The sequence below is a fragment of the Garra rufa genome, chromosome 16, assembly GCF_049309525.1.
Source record: "Garra rufa chromosome 16, GarRuf1.0, whole genome shotgun sequence".
Taxonomy (NCBI): domain Eukaryota; kingdom Metazoa; phylum Chordata; class Actinopteri; order Cypriniformes; family Cyprinidae; genus Garra; species Garra rufa.
In genome coordinates, this window is record NC_133376.1 from 5,306,934 (window position 1) to 5,324,948 (window position 18,015).

Consider the following 18,015-nt stretch of genomic DNA (forward strand, 5'->3'; position numbering starts at 1 on the left):
AGGTCCACAGAGCCGGTAGGACGGAGCGACGAGGCGCAGCCGGAGTAGAGTCCAGAGGTGAAGGTGGGGCGAGCTGGTGGACCGACGGCCAACAGCGGAGACGAGGGAGCAGAGAGCCGGGGCGGAGCCGCAGGGTCGGAGGGCCGAGGCGGAGTCCAGGACTCTGAGGCTGGAGGCGATGGTGAGGGATCCTCCAGCCAAGACACCGATGGAGACAGGCAGACCCACGGCAACTCCTCTGCACCGAAGGTGGGTTGAAGGTGAGCCGAGGGACTGTCAGGAGACAGAGGTGGTGGGACTGGAGCAGTAGGGAGGGTGGGTGGGAAATTAGACAGTCCATACATGGCCTCCGTGGCCAGAACAGGGCAGACAGGAATCTCAGGAAGGCTGGGCGGAACCAGCATAGGCTCTGGACGACTGGACGGAACAAGCGGAGGTTCTGGGAGGCTGGGCGGAACCAGCGGAGACTCTGGGAGGCTGGGCGGCACGAGCGGAGACTCTGGGAGGCCGGGCGGCACCAGCGGAGACTCTGGGAGGCCGGGCGGCACCAGTGGAGACTCTGGGAGGCCGGGCGGCACCAGCGGGGACTCTGGGAGGCCGGGCGGCACCAGCGGAGACTCTGGGAGGCCGGGCGGAACCAGCGGAGACTCTGGGAGGCCGGACGGAGCCATCTTGGCCGGGGAATCAGGCTTGGCGGCCATCTTGGCCGAGAACTCAGGAACGGCGGCCATCTTGGCCGGGGACTCAGGAACGGCGGCCATCTTGGCCGGGGACTCAGGAACGGCGGCGGCCATCGTGTGTGCAGACTCTGGTGTGGCAGCCATCTTGCGTAGTGGCTCTGAGCTGGAGTTTACTGTGGGAACATTGTTGTCTTCTTTGATTCCCACAGTAAAAGGAGAGCCACTCATTTGCAGAGCAATGTCAATGTAAATTTGTAAAGTCCAGTTAGGTGCAAACATGGGCATGAGTGAAGCCAATGGCTCTAAGAGTCCTCCACGGAAGAAAATCATCAGGCAAGCCTCATCCATAGTAGACTGATTTGCCAATTCAATAAAGTCCATTGCATACTCCTCAACAGACCGCTCACCTTGTTTGAGACGCATGATCTGTACTGTTGAATTCATGCTGGAACCGGATGACACCATACTAGCTGCTGGATCCTTGTAGTGGCGAAGTCTTCTGTCACAGGGACGGTCGGAGACGAGCGGATCCATTCGCAGCATTTATTAGATAAGACAAAACAAAACAAACACACAGGGGCAGGCAGAAATCGTAGTCAAAACACAGGCAGAAAGGTCGGGGCTGGCAGCGAGAATCAAACACGGGAGGGAGTCCAGGAATCAAACACGGGAAGAAACGCTCAGAAATGCAGCCGGGGCAATACAAGACTTCGCGAAGAAGCTGAATGTGAGAGTGGCTTAAATGCAGTCCTAGAAATGAGGTGCAGGTGTGAGCGGTAATCAGTGCAGTGAGAAACAAGGAGCAGGTGAATGCAGTGATTAGTGCAGTGGCTTGTGGGGAATGAAGTCCATGATGTGTAGTGCAAGAGTTTATGATGACAGGACGACTCAATTCGTGACAGGTGTACTTGGACATTTGACTCAAAATTTAGCTAGTTATTGACAGTATCAATGATTAAAAAAAGGACAAAAAGTGACAACTTGGGGCCTAACCTGACATTTATGAAAAATACTTTAGTCCTGAGAACAAAGTTTTCAAAAAACAAACAACAACAACAACATCTTAAAAAAGGAAGAAAAACGTATTCAGTGTGCTTTTATTATGTTCTTTATTTATCTAACAGCTATTACAAAAATATGGTAATATTGAAATGATAAATTAAGGACAGAATTCTAGTTTAGGGTTTAAAAAAATGTATATTTGAAACCAAAAACAAGCTTTGGTACTTGGACATTTGAATCAAAAGCTAGTTATTGACAGTATGAGACATCCATCTGATCTCATTCAGTCTGTAAAATTTTGTGGGGGTATTGGGAAAATAGTGTGATATATAAAGTGTAAACAATCAAACAAAAACGTTTACATTTCATGCAAGGCACTTGGGTTTATCTGTTCAAGACATGAGGGGTGTTAGAATAAATGTACTATTAGGCTTATTAGCGTATTAGTACTATAGGTGAATGCACAAATCATGCAGGGTTTTTCCAAGAGATTATATACTTTTCATTGTTTGTATTTGGTTATCATTATTTCTGTTCTATCATGTGTTTAGAAGGAACGTATTGTGCTGAATCAGGGTCATAATAAGTAAACCGAAAGCACTTTTCACACACTGAAGAATTTACAGTGCGAACTAACAGGAAGAGATTTCCCAGTCTCTCAGGGTCTGAGAGAGAACAGAAAAACAAACCAAAACAGAAAGGGTAAGTTATATTGTTTATTTATTAAATAACAGGTATGCATATGTTTAATATATGCATCTTTGTTTTCGGTGTTTTTCATAGTTGTTGTGTTTAGCCGTGTAACGTTAGCTAACGCACAGCAAGCTAATGTTTACATACAATGCTGCTGCGGCTGCTTTTTTGCCAGCGTAACTACAATTCGGACACTTCTAACAGTAAATAGTGGGATGTTTAGGCATTTGCTTTAATAAAATAGATTATGATATTATAAAATAAAAAAAGTTTACGTGTAAACTTAATAGCTGTTGTGAAAGACGGCTAAATGTTCGATTAATCGTCTAATGAATGCATTATTTTGTTTCTAAAGCTAATTAACTAGTACACAATACAACAACAACAAAGAATCACAATAATAATCTTATATTTTCTGCCTAAACACTTCAGTTACTATAGTAAAACTGCTGACTGTCGTCAATCATTAACCATGGGTTATTATTGGACATTGCTTCGTGGCGAGATAGTGTTTTCAGATGTGTGTCGTTAATACTATGACATTTTTGCCTTGGTACGATGCTACAATATGACATTATACATGAATATGATGTATAATGAACGGTTCATTGTACATCATATTTATGTGTAACGTTATATCAGAATTCACATGCTATTGACGATTTCAACTCATATATTGTACCATGATGTAGATCCCATAAGCAAGAATAAGAAATTAACTATGGTATTTTGACAAACTATTACCATTGTACATTTTAGTAAAAGGCATCTTAGTTTTTTTTTAATCTTTATATGCAAACCAGTCTTATCTTTAAGGTATTTAGAATCATAGTAGGCTATACTGACTAGTAAAAATGAGAACAGGTGATCACTCTTCTTTTTCATTATTACATGAACTGTGCCAGAAGTGGAAGTGAAACAAACGATAAATCTGCTCTATATGGCGACCAACAAGAGCAAGACGAGTCTCAGAGATGATCTGACATGTGCCATCTGCTATGAGCTCTTCAAAGACCCTGTGATGCTGGGCTGCATGCACCACTTCTGCAGGAAATGCATCGTGTCATACTGGAAGACAGTTCGAGGTCCTGTGACCTGCCCTCAGTGCAGACAAGAGTTTCCCAACAAATGCTTTCAGACCAACTACTTGGTAGCTGGTCTTGTGGAGAAGGTCAGGGCCAGCTCCACGTCTGCATCTGTCAAGTATCTGGAGGTAAGCTGTCTTTTAACATTCACGAAAGGGCAAATCTTTAGGTTAGTGTCTTGGTTTAAACCAAGTGTCTCATGACCAGCGTGACAAAAGTCTTTCACTTTCATCACAAGCCTTAGTGATGTGACATGTGACTTCAGAATTTCCAACACACCATAAATGGATTTCGTGTCATCTAATATAGGTCCTTGTTTTGTTTCCAAATTTTGGAATAATTGTGTTGATTTATAATATTCTATTTCATAATAAAGCATTTCAGACATTTTAAACTTATTGTTTTATACTGCCTTAACCAATGTCCACATTCAACTTAACATAAGTTCACCTGTTTGTTGATTGGGCTTTATGTTTTATAACTGATAATTCTGAGATTTGAGGAATTTAGGCTTTCTGTCAGCATAAAATCTGGTCCAACCACAGTTCATCTTTCTACACACCAATAATCTGAATTAAATGTATAGCAGAAAATAGTGGAGATTTGCACTTTAAAAACAGACTTTGTGTCCAGTTATGATTTGATTATGTTGTATCTGGCATGTGCTAACTAACAATAGAGTGAAAACTTGAGTTGCAGGTAAAAAAAAGTTGAAACTTAAATAATATACTTTATTATACATAAAGCTGCGGTCCGTAAATTTTTTGGGGGTTAAAAATGTCCAAAACTACACTGATAAAAATGATTTTGTGGTGAAGTAAATAATACAGAAAAACAAATGTAATCTCTACATTAAATAATTTGGTTCAGGTAAGAATAAAAAAGAGAGTAAATTCAATAATAGTACTCAATTTAAGCTTGCAGAATTTAAAAAGTTAACTTATAAGTATATTTTACTTGGAATTGTTTGTTATTTTTACAAAGATTGTTTAGGTAAATATCAAAGTCATGATCCCGTTGTTCCCATCATGCACTTGGGCATGAATAATTAAGGTAAATTTTTTTTTGCATTTTTCAAGATGTATTTACACTGTTTTATAGTTGCTTTTGTTGTAAGGTTAAGTAACTTGCTGTTTTATAACATCTACAGTTCATTTTCTATACAGTTCATTTTCTACACAAAATGACCCATTCATACTCAAAAAGTATTCACTGATTGTTACCGTCATTGTGTATCATGTGCCAAGTATTGAGTTCTCTGTGTTCATTTGGTTAGTAACTACATTGAGTCAACATATAACCTTAAAAACAATAAGGAGCTGTCTATTTGCTTGTGTACATGTTTGTAAGTGAACCACATGCTTTAATGGCTTTTTTTTCAGTGCTGTGATGCTTGAGTAAAGTTTACAAATCATGGCTGAGTGAATTGTACTTGAGGACTGCAGAGTAAACTGAAATTATTCATCAAACTCTAACTACAGTTAAATTTACTTATTTCCTTTGCTAATTGTACTTAGTTAAGTAGATTTTACTTAATTCCATACTTACATTTTACTTAAAAAATGTGCATGCAAAACTTGCCAAATAGTTGTTTTTACCTTGGCCCGATTCACAACAGTAAGCTTGTAATAATGTTTTCTAATTTAAGTGGTACTGGTAGGTTTTTGCGGGAAATACGAGCATGTTGCTGTTTGTCTTTGCGTCATTACGTCACGTCTGTACACATAACGGAGGAGTCCCGGCTAGTAAGCTTTATTGCATATGAGGATGCTGCAGATGGCAGATCATTTATAGCCTTTTTTCACAGCAGCTGGGATAATTAAAGGCACAATATGTAAGATTTTGCCACTAGAGGGCGCATATTTAAAACAAACAAAGAACCAAAGGCGTAGTTTGATGACGCTGTGATAGAGTTTGGAATCATGCGACGGGACTCAGGCAGAAATTATGTCCATGGATGAGTTAATGCATTAAAGACGTATTAAGGTCACTGTAGTATGAGGCAGGGTGGGGCTGAAAGTCGTGAAAGCGAAGCGAGGGTGCTGGAGCGATTACTAATGAAGGACGAGTGCGATACACGGCTCGAAAGCAGCGGAGCTTTTATTATGCCACAGTCGACCGCTTCCGCTCCTTCCGGTCATCATTACGTAGGAAAAGCAGTGTTGTTTTACCATACTAGATACATTTGAGTGCGTTTCCATGTTGTCCAAAAAATAAAACCGGAAAATCAAGGGTGTAAGACGTCATTAGGAAGCGACGCAAGGACACGGCCTATTACACTAGTTAAAATTGCTTATTTCTCTGGATTTAAACATTCTTGGGATAATGTAAATATAAGTCAGCAAAATATATAACACTGTTCTAGTGATTTTTGGATATTTTATTCAAAAAGAAAAGATATTCTGTCTTTATATTTATCGGTACCACTTTACAATAAGGTTCTTTAGTTAACCACATTAGTTAACATGAACTAATAATGAACTGCACTTATACAGCATTTATTAATCTTTGTTAATGTTAATTTCAACATTTACTAATGCATTATTAAAATCTTGTTAACATTAGTTAATGCAGTGTGAACTAACATGAACAAACAATGAACAACTGTATTTTCGTTAACTAACGTTAATGAAGATTACTAAATACAGTAACAAATGTATTGCTCATGGTTAGTTCATGTTAGTTAATACATGAACTAATGTTTAACTAATGAACCTTATTCTAAAGTGTTACCAATTTATCTTTATGATGGCAGATTTTAATCCAGAAATGATTATGTGTTAATGAGATGCATGTAAGTGATTTAAATTAAATTATATTCCGGTTTTAAATGTGCATCTAATTACAGATACAGATTAGACTGTTTGCAGACTGTTTGAGAACAAAGTATAACAATAATAATTTGCACAGTTTGATGTAATATTAGCTGAGCGATCGTTATATTTAATCACTAATGGTAGCACGATTTATTGTAATGCTTTTTTTCTCAGCTGCCACAAAAATGGCAGACATGTTACTTGTTCAGATGACAATATCCAGTGAAAATTCTTATTTCGGTCATACTTTCAAGACGTAGAATCCGTGACTCCTACGTACAGTATTCACACCGGTGCGGTCACTGACAGCCACACATACTCCTCAAAACGTTAGATTCATCCGCCCTGAGGAGCCATGCCGATGCACATCCCACGTAAAGAAGATAATTCTGCAAATAACTGCAATTGCAGGTTTCAACACAGAGATGGTGACAAAAAGGGCAAAATTTACCAACTGGAGCTTTAACATACTCTACTCATGTAGATTAGCCAAAAAGACTATAGACTATAGAAATACAATTTTTTACCCCGTTCATTCAGGACTTGGTCTTTTATGAGCTGACTAGAAGCATTGCAAATATGGTGGCAAAGTAAACAGACTTTTGTTGAAAAGGATTTGGATATACTTGATTAATCTCACAAGGGAAATGATTATGTTTCAGCATCTTGAATATAACCCTAAAATTACAGGTCTACTAAAATTAAATTAAAAGCAGCTCTGTAACAAACACTTACCATTAAATATTAATGTACAAGAAAGCAAAAACCAAACAAAACAACAAAAGATTATTCCCAAAATATTTATTATGAAAAGTAAAATTCAAAAATATGAGCAACATTTTGTTCACTTGGCTTTGCTTCAACTTTATCTCACATAAACAGGTTTTGATATCACTAATTGCTACATAATATTATACTTGTTCATTCATGTATTCAAGTGTATTTATATAGCACTTTTCACGATGCAAATCATTGCAAAGCAGCTGTACAGAAAATTTCGGATAATTATAATTTAATGATTATATGTTGCAATCAAACACATAGCAAAAATTGGTAGTGCTGTATGTTGTTTCAGGGCTGCCATCATCAGAGGTTATGTAAGATATAATTAAGATATAATTTAGTACCTCTCTCTAATTAAGATATAATTTAGCACCTCTCAATTAATCATAATTGGATCATAAGTTGCACCAAAAACACAGAGGATATACTTCACTTCATTGCACTTTATAGTGTCTCTGATCACACTGAGAAATGATTTTAGTTGTTTTTGTCTGAGAAGTTAGTTGTTTTTTTAGACGACCCACTTATTTATTAATTAAACTGTTCTCTAAAGAAAATGAAAAATTCTAGGACATTCAATTTTTAGATACTCTAACATGCAGTTTTTGCAACTCCACTTTACATTTTTAATGGTTGACAGTGTTGATACGGACTCCTGAAAGTTGCATGAAGCCAGTCAAAATGTGATTTTGGAAAGCACTAGTCTGAGAGACATTCAAGAAACTACTGTTTTCTTTAATAATGTGTCTGTATTTATCAATTTGCTCTTTTCCAGAAGCAATTAAAGGACTGTCTAGAATCGCAACTCTCCATGAAGGAGGCCTACGTCGCTGTAATCCGTGAAGACAAAGACAAGATGGAGAAAATAAAAGTTGGTCTACTTTAAAAAAAAGAAATATCACAATGTAACACTTCCTGCAAAACAGAATCACACAACTCTCCCTTTCCTACCCACAGAAAATGGGGGATGAGCTGCAGGGGCGAGTGCACAGTGACTTCCAGGCTCTCCATCACTTCCTGCAGGTGGAGGAGGAAGCCATGTTGAAGGAGTTGAAGAGGGAGCAGGAGGAAATGCTGCAGAGGCTTGAGCGACATCTGGAGGCCCTACAGGTGGCCATCAGAGACGTGGAGCAGAACATCAACATGCTACGACAGACTGCCAGCAGCACAGACCAATCTGTACTTGTAGAGGTGATTATGACTGTTTCAGTTTGTAATGTTGCTTCTGCATATCCATTTGTCAAAGAACTAATATTTGGAATATTAATGTTACATTTACAAAAGAACCTAGAGTGCTGGTTGTCAGAATGACTTATTAGTGCAGTGTAGCTACAGCCAGAGTCTCATATATATTTCACACAACAGCAGAACCGCAGAAAAATCGATTCTACAGTGATTTGAGCATGCGTGTTAATTATCAGGCAGATGGTTTGCTTTTGCTGTGTTCTTGCTAGCTTCTGTAGTTGAGTCTGCAAAGTAACTTGTTCTTTTTGATTTCCTTCCTCCACAGCTTCCAGAATTGAATTCCAGGTGAGTAGCAATCAAAAAGCTATTTTTATTACTGTTATTAATTCCACTGTGTAGGGATCTAATAATGTTCCTTGTACGGCTTTTTAATGGTAGTCTGTACTACTAAAATGTACAGTTCTTGACTCCATTTCAGTACCATAGTATACAAACCATAGTATACAAACTTTTGGATCCATTTCACTATTTTATTCAACCATTCGAATATAAAAAAAATGTCTAGTTAGTAATGGCGATTTTTCTTAGCTCTACAGACTTTTATAAGGGAGCAGTTCACTTTAAGAACAAAAGTTTACAGATAACTCATCCCCTTGTCATCCCCTTGTCATTCTTTCTTTGGTTGATAAGAAATTATGTTTCTTGAGGAAAACATTTCAGGATTTCTCTCCATATAATGGACTTCAATGGTGCCCCAGAGTTTGAACTTCCAAAAGGCAGTTTAAATGCAGCTTCAAAGGGCTCTAAACAATCCCAGCCGAGGAAGAAGGGTCTTGTTTTAAAGAAGATATTGTGTAGAGTCCTTTGAAGCTGCATTGGAAGTTTGAAGGTTCAAACACCATTGAAGTCCACTATATTGAGATAATTAATACTAATCCTTTAATGTCTTTGTTATTAAAACTTTAATGTCTCCATGATTTCAGATCACCTTTGCAAGAGCTGAATATCAACCTAAATACTTTCAGAAGCAAGCACATTGCACCTCTTCAATACACTATGTGGCGAAAAATGTTTCAACATTTGAATCCAGGTAATTTGTTCTTTACACTTTGCCTAGATACTTTATCCACTACTATGTATTTGATTAGTGGTCACTACATGATTTTTTGTTTTTGTAATATTTGTTTTAAAAAAGCAAAGCCAATATAGAAGGTATTGTATGAGAGAAATAGCTCAAGGTATTCATTTTCCGCTGATAACAGATGGTGTTATTGCCATAGTGACAGTACTCTGGCTGTATGAATAGCCCCCCTCGGGGTAGCAAAAGATTTAGTAATTTGTCGAATGGCACAGTGGGCATATGTTAGACTATAATTCGAATATCAGTTTTAGCAGCCTTCACAAATTTTTGTTTACATGAAAATGTAGGGTGACACCCTTATCAGGAAATGATGAAAAACTGCAGTCGTCTGTTCTGCTGATTTCATTGTATTTCACTTCCGTGAACTTACACATAGTGTAAAAACCCTGTTACTGTTATGTTTCATAGCTGCTAGCATATATCTTTATAGCATATATCTGTATACCAGTTCCACTGGTTAATTTCATTAAAGTTGGAATTGAGGCTTTTAATCAATATCTGTTAGCTTTAAAATCAAATCACAAAACTAAAGGTAATTGGCTATTAAAGCAAGGCACAATGACTTTAATATGCACAAGTATTTAATATGCTTAATAAAACTAACTTTTTGGAACACCTGCCAATGGCCGGCGACATGATAAAATTTACCAACCAATTGGTTTTTTTTTACCGGCAGTTATTACTACTACAATGGCTAAACATACTTTGTTTGTGTTTTAATTTGTCCTACTACTGGTATCTCTATTGAATGCATTTTCCCTCAATTTTACCTATTAATTATAGCCATTACAGGTTAATTTAAAGCTATTATTTCTTATTTTTAGGCTCGGAAATATATAACAAGAATTAAAGTGATTTTAAAACAGTCCTCACCTACACTATAAATTGTACATGCATAAACAACAGATTATTCTTTATTCAAACTACAAAAGTTTTTAAGCGACTAGAGCAGTCGAGGGATGATTTCTCTTTTTCTTTTGTCCTTTGATTTCCATCAATGACAAACTTCAGCAGGTTTCACTTTAAAAGCTTTAAAACCTGATGCACACGACGCAGATCTGACACAACCGATTTTTCTCCTAACACTTTACAGTCATTTAAGACTTAATAAATCGTTTAAGACTACGTTTACGAGGTAACTCACCTAAACTGCATGGTAAACTTTTTCAATGATATGTGATTTCAGCTCAGTAATCCACCAGTTCCGCAAACACTTGGAAACATACGCCTTGCCTAATTTGCAATCTCAGCCGCTCTCAACGCTTTCTCCACGCCGCTTTCAATCCCATAATGCAACATGCTAGTGTTTAAGACAAGCGGCAACCTCCTTCTCTCTCTATTGAAACCAACACGGAAATGGCTTAAACTACAATTCATCGACTGGCCGCTAGAGACTGGCTGCAAAAGGGAGTCAATCCCATAGATGCCCCATGTTAAAATGCCCAACTTTACAGCAGAAAAAAAAATGTTTACAGCCTGGTACAAAAAGTGGTTTTGGCCTATATAGCTAATTTCACCCTTCGTGTCAACTGTGAGGGGGTTGAATTTTTTTTATAACTCATCCGTTTAAGTTATATTAAGCCTTAAAGTTCTGCATAATTAAGGGGTGTGGTCACTTGAGTGACAGGTGGATTGCCGCTGCTGTCACCATTGTCGCGCTAGGCAGGTGTGTTTTCAGCAACCAGCTCCACCCACGGCCCGCCTCTTTGCCGATTTTCGATTATCCGGGAGTGACGCGCGATGACGCGATTCCAAGATGGCGACGGCCGAATCCTGACCACTATAAGCTTCAAAATCGCTCTTCAGAAACCTACGGCTGACGTCACGGACACTACGTCCATATTTTTTACAGTCTATGGTTTAAGCTCAATCTCCATAGAAATGGATTGAAAACACTTGCTCCGCTGCGCTCGCTATGTGCCAGATGAAACGTACCGTAAGTATGTGTCGCCACGTTCTCGGGTTATAAAGAATAAAGAAGGAAAAAGTTAATCTTCCGAATTGAAGCAGCAATATCTTCTCAGTTAAAAGTTATTAGAACCTTAGAAACAAGCTGGCCATCACACTGCTTTGACCTTATCATCCAGTTTGTATTCCATTATTGGATTGGCTCTTGACACTTATGACAGAACAGCTAAAGTTAATTATGATGATCTTATGTTCGGAAAAGATAATTTTATTCGCTTACATCAGAAACAGCAAATCTCTTTAAAAACTGGCTGTTGCTCTCACTACATTGCATTGTTATATTTTGTAAAAAAAATTCCCGCCAACTGGTGACTGACTCACATTTGGTGCTTGGCGAATTTAGGCCCTGAAAATGTTAAAATAGTTGGAGCATCATGTTGGGCATGTTAACTAATGACTTGCGGTTCAGTAAAGTAAAGAACCTCTAAAATAAATCAGTTCAAGACTGATTTGTGAGTTCTTTTGACTTTTTTATTAAAAAGATTGGGCTCCTAATACAGTGTTTTAACCAGATGTGATGTAATAAGGTTCCAGAGACAAGCAGTTTGCCTGTCCACACCAGACACGACACAACTACAAAATAAAATCAATTAATAAAATAATTAAAAAAAAAAAAAAATCAGAAGAGTGTGTGGCCAGGCTCAAACGCACTGTTTTTTCACACTTACGGTGAACTGGTTAAGTACATAATCAAATTAATAGAAATTATTCAAAATAGATTCTCTGTGACTGCCCTTATGAAAAAGAAGTTTATTCAAGTGTGTTATTAGTATACTTCTTTTAAACAAAAAAATAGGAAAGTATACTTTGTCTACTTTTTATGTACTTCTCAGAAATGTGCTTTATATACCTCTCAGAAATATACTTAAAATGAGATTTAAGTGTACTTGATTTATACTTATGCTCTGAGAATCCGTGTTTTTACTGTTATACACTAGGGACGCTATTGTACATCTTCTGTGCAGAATTTCCAAAACACAAGTGAAGAAGAAACCAAAACAGATGCTTCCACATGTAATCTAACACAATCATCAGGCATTAAACTGCATCAAAACCATAGATATGCAAAACTGTAACGTTATGGAATAAAACGTTGACCCATGAAGAGATACTAATGACTGACCAAGCTTTGGGGTGTTGATCAACTCCATCTATTTTTTGATTATCATGAATAGTCTTTTTTTTAGCTTTTGGTTCAAAATGTTGTTTATTTATTTATTTATTTTTTTCTTTTTTGAAACTTACCCACATTCAAGTGTTTATATAAAAGCAGTTTACAAGCAAATACCCTGTTCTTTCTTTTGATGTTTTGTATGTTCAGATATTCATATAAGAAAATATATACAAATGAATACCTAAATAGGGACATAGTAGTATACTTAAAATATGATGTAAAATTCACCCAAATAAATATTATGTGTATACTTTCAGTATAAACCTACTAAACTAGTAGTTTACTGAGACTATACTTCAAAGTGTACTAAAAATGCATAAAAAGTATTTAATTAGTAAACTATCAGTATACCTATAAGTTCACGTTTAGTATACTTGCAGTACAAACTGAAAGCATAGATGTAAACTAGTTGTGTACTCAAAGTTTACTACTATTATACTTAAAGTATACTTAAAAGTATACTTTCATATACTAGAAAGTGGGCCAATTTAGTTCCAAGGAGTATTAAAATAGGACCCTTAAAAGTATACTACTAGTATACTGATAATTGTATACTTACTACATAAAGTATACTTAAAAATATACTTGAACTGTACTCCTTTTTTACAGGTGATACTGATCTTTGTCATGGAATACACTTGTTTGGTCACATAGAGCTCATAGTTTGAATAGTTTAACATTTTTTGAAGATCTATAGTAAATTATCTATTTTTGCTTTAATTATGGCTATAAAAATCACGCAAAAGTGATATTCAAACAATTTAAATATTATAAAAAGGATACAAGTAGACAATCATTGAGCTGTTGTGCTGGCTAGGGTGAAAACATGGAAAGAGTTATTGGAAGACCAGTGTTGTTTTTGACAACCATCTTAGATTTAGTCTTAGTCTTAGTCTTTTGGACTAAAATGCTTCTTAGTTTTAGTCAAATTTTAGTCACTTCTATATGTGATAGTTTTAGTCCAATTTTAGTCGACGAAAAGTCAAAAAGGTTTTAGTCTAGTTTTAGTCGACGAAAAGTCAAAAAGGTTTTAGTCTAGTTTTAGTCAAAAAAAGGGAAAAAAGTAGTCTTTTAACAAATTAATGTAGGTCAGTAAGTATTTTGCTGTTGGGTAGTGTCACTTATAAGTTCTGAAAATAGCAGATCTATAGTTCAACACAATGTGAGCTTCCGGATCGACTATTTTCACCAATAATTACAATAATGAAGGAATGTTTTAGAACATAAAAGACAAAAAAGGATGGAATGCTAAAACGGCTTGCCATACTAGTATAGCAAAGAGTATTTAATGCTAAAACGGCTTGCCATAGCATCAGATACTTTTTAAGTTTTAATTGGCATGCACAATAAGCGGAAATGTCATGCATTTTAAACGTCTGACGGACTACCCACTAACATTTTCGTCTATTCTCGTCTCGTCAACGAAAACTCACACACGTCTCGTCATGTTTTAGTCATCAACGAGCCATTTTTATCTCGTCATCGTCTCATTATCGTCATGAAAAAAAGTGGCGAAAACAACACTGCGGAAGACACGGATGAAAAACCCTTCTGTCGATTCTAGTATTTTTTTTTCTTTTTTAAATACAATAAGTTTTGCAGTCAGTGTAGTTTATGATGGTGTGTCTTTTATTCCCAGGCCCAGCACCATTGATATTTGACGAGGACACAGCTCATCCCAGTCTACAAGTGTCCAGGAACAAAACCCAAGTCATTGAGAGTGACAAAATGATCAATTTCACAACCAATGCCAAACGCTTCCTTCAGTGTGTCAACATTCTTGCAACAGAAGGCTTTCAGTCAGGCAGGCATTATTGGGAAGTGGATGTAAGTCACAATCCTAAATGGGACCTAGGTGTTGCTCTGGAATCGGTGAATCGTCAGGTCAGAGTCAAGCTGTGCCCTGACAATGGATACTGGACCCTACGGCTACGCAATGGCAGCCAGTACTCGGCCGGCACGCAGCCCTGGACGCCAGTGACTGTGATGACCTCGCCTAGCAGGATTGGAGTATTCCTGGATTGTGAGGAAAGGAAAGTGTCTTTTTATAATGCAGATAACATGGCGCTGCTGTATTCCTTCTCCAGTGGGCCGAGAGGAAAAGCATTCCCCTTTTTCAGCACGTGCCTCAGTGAACGCGGTCAGAAAGCTCAAGCCATCCGCATCCTCCACTTCCCCTTTGAGTGTCCATCAGAGATGTAAAACAAAGCCTGTAGACACTCTGGTAACTTGAACTATGTTCAATAGTCTGCAGGTTATTATGAACCTCAATCATAATAAGGTAAATTTAAAAGGGTCCACACAAAATAAACTGATAAACTGATATTTGTAAATCTGTTGATTGCAGAGATCTGATTTTACAAGAATAATTGACATTATTTAATGGCAGTAACCACATTGCCATGTTACCCTCAATTTACAGTGTCTTTTTGATTCTATCTTTTTTAGAATCTAATTCTATAGAATCTTTATTTCATATTCACAGAATATTCAAAATTCTTTAGCCTGATTATTTCGTTTTCACCTACACTGAAAAAAAAAAACAATAAGTAAATGTACTTAATTGTTATTTTGCAAGTTTTTGCGCGCATATTTTTAAAGTAAAATTTAATTAAGTACAATCTACTTAACTAAGTTAATTAGCAAAGAAAATAAATACATTTAGAGTTTGATGAGTAATTTTGACTTAATTATTTTAAGTTTACCCTGCAGTCCTCAAGTGCAATTCACTCAACCACAGTTTGTAAACTTAAACCTCATGGCACTGAAAAAAAAATGCCATGTTGTTCACTTACAAACATGTACGTAAGCACCTTGTTGTTTTTAAGGTTATATGTTGACTTCAATGTAGTTATAAACCAAATGAACACAGAGACCTCAATACTTGGCTCAAGATACACAATGACAGTAATAATCAGTGAATAGAGTCATTTTGAGTAGAAAATGAACTCTAGATGTTACAAAACAGCAAGTTACTTAACCTAACAACCAAAAGCTATAAAACAGTATAAATACATCTCAAAAACAGCTAAAAATTTTGCCTTATTAATTATTCATGCCCTAGTGTATGATGGGAAAGACAGGATTATGACTTTGATATTTACTTAAACAGTCTTTGTAAAAGTAACAAACAATTCCAAGTAAAATATACTTCACTTATTTAAGTTCAAGCTTAAATTGAGTACTTGATTTTACTCTCTTTTTTTAATTCTTGCCTAAACTGAATTATTTAATGTAAAAATAACATTTGTTTTTCTGTATTATTTACTTCACCACAAAATCATTTTTTATCAGTGTACAGTTTTTTCCTTTTTTTCTTTCTTGGTAGTTTATTACAAATACCAAAGAAATACTGTATGATTTAAATCAGTCCAGGTTTTTTAATGTGATTCTGAAAAATGACAGCATTCTTTGACAATATTCGTTTCATCATTGCCTTTATAGATATGTAAAGTAATTATAGATAATAAATAGAAATTAATTAAAATACTTTGTTCTTTTCAGTGGGTCTTTCAGTTGTTTTCACTTTCTTCATTGAAAAACTGAGCATGCTTCTAATTCCTGATACATCAGTAGTCAGGGATTGTTTTCTCTGTAGTCAATAAATATGAGCTTGGGTTAGTTCGTTCTGTCCATCATTGTGTCAAAGCTCAGTGACAGGGCAGGAAGATGTTTAGTTTTGATTTATGTCTAGCTCTTCCTTCCTCACGAATGGACAAAAACAAGCAGCCTGTTCTATTATACAGACAGTAATTTTGATATTTTTGATGTATGACTTACACAGCACATACAAATATATGTATATCATTACATCATTACATCTCATATTTAAATTTAAAGGGTAAACACAGTTAGTTTATAAAGTCTGACTTTCCAGTGGGGGTGAGCACAAGGGGTGGCATCCCGGATGCAGAAAACAGCAAGGATGGGGCTGCCATTATCTGTCGGAGCAGGCAAGTGCATCAACATCCTCTTTCCTCCTGCCTCCTGCGAGGGGTCACACAAACAGAATAAGAGTCCGGGTGCCCTCAAACTACATTACTGCCGCCTTGGGACTGGGGTTTGGGGGTGTTTTGGCTGCTGGAAATAAAAGTCAATGCTCAGCCCTCCTCCACAGGGTCAGGTTGCCTTTAAACACACAGAACAGGCATGATTTAAACAGCCTATTAACATTCCAGTCTTCTGACTTTGTCCAGTGTGTTTGACACAGGGCTGCCGCTTCAGGCCTCAGTGCCTTCATTTCTAAAGTTGGACATGTTTCTGCTGTTTTTGTCTACATGCTGAACATATCATTGTGTATAATAAAGATAGCAAGTAAAATGTTTTCAATTCAGATAAATCTTGGACGATTTAACATACTAATGGCTTACATTTAAATTTTGGGGTGGGAATCTTCAGGCACTTCGCGATTCTAGGAGTCAAGATCCGATTCCAAAACTATTCTTGATCTACGTTTTTCCCCCAGTTAATTCTTCTGCTCTGCAAATACATCTTTACAACTTTACATTTTAACAAAATACCAAATTGCCGTTTCTACTGTGGCGAGGCGTCTGCCCGCCCCCCTAATTTTCATCACCACCCCGTCCCGTATTCGCCGCCCTTCTCCAGGCTCCCGACGGGAGTGGGTGTGTAGGGGAGAGGAGGGGCGTGTAATCGGCTCGGGCTGGCGGCGTGTGATGGGGACACCTGATGTAAATGAAGCCTCATCACCGCCGCTGTTTAAATCCCGAGCGCGCCTCTCCTCGGGAGACCGGTCTCTTTCCCCCGTGCATGCACGCTGGTGTCCTCGCGGGTCCAGGAGGGGGTGAAGAGGGAATCCCGCGCCACAAGAGTTTGGAGAGCCGCCGGACCCGCGGTCCGGTTGAGGCCGCCAGAAGCCGCCGCCCCAGCGCCGGACAGCTCGAGAGGGATGAGCCTGCCGGAGATGCCGCCGCCCTAGCACCCCGGCGCTAGTATGGAAAGCGCCCGCGGCCGCCGGACTCCGCCCCTCTCCTGGACCCTTCCCCTCTGAACACTACCGTTCCGTCACGCTGCCCCAGCACCCGAGGACACCAGACTCCCCTTTTATTTTGGACACTGTTTTACTTTATGGACTCACTTTCCCTTATTTTCTGTTTAATAAAAGCCTCTCCGAGGCCTGACGCCACACCCACTGTGTCTGTCGTTTGCCCCTCCCGCCACAGTGGTGGAGAATGCGGGCAAGGCGGGGCTTAGACAGCGCAGTGGGCAACACCTGATGACGTCATCCCCTCTCGCTCGCCAAAGCTCGTGAAGACCCGGACGGGGACGGAGAACTACGGAGACGGCCTCCCAGCCGCAAGAAGGGTAAGTGATGTTTCAGTTAGTCACTTATCCTGCGGTTGGTTGAGGCTGTCGACTAATACCGGTTTTTCTGTCCCTGTTCCGGTACGCGGCGAGAGGGAGCGTTGCCTTGGAGAGGAATCCCCGCCCACTCCGACCGCTGGAGCCTGGATGAGGAAGGTAGCAC

At 38.3% G+C, this 18,015-nt stretch overlaps 1 protein-coding gene across 1 annotated transcript; it reads left to right on the top strand.

The window, feature by feature from the left end:
• The first annotated feature begins 2,204 nt into the window (after positions 1–2,204).
• On the top strand, positions 2,205–16,148 carry trim105 (tripartite motif containing 105). The gene is made up of 7 exons (XM_073820814.1): positions 2,205–2,384; positions 3,281–3,588; positions 7,835–7,930; positions 8,017–8,250; positions 8,570–8,589; positions 9,228–9,334; positions 14,167–16,148. The coding sequence occupies exons 2-7, from the start codon at positions 3,316–3,318 to the stop codon at positions 14,727–14,729; spliced, it is 1,293 nt and encodes a 430-aa protein (XP_073676915.1). The 5' UTR covers positions 2,205–2,384; positions 3,281–3,315; the 3' UTR covers positions 14,730–16,148.
• Positions 16,149–18,015: the final 1,867 nt, after the last annotated feature.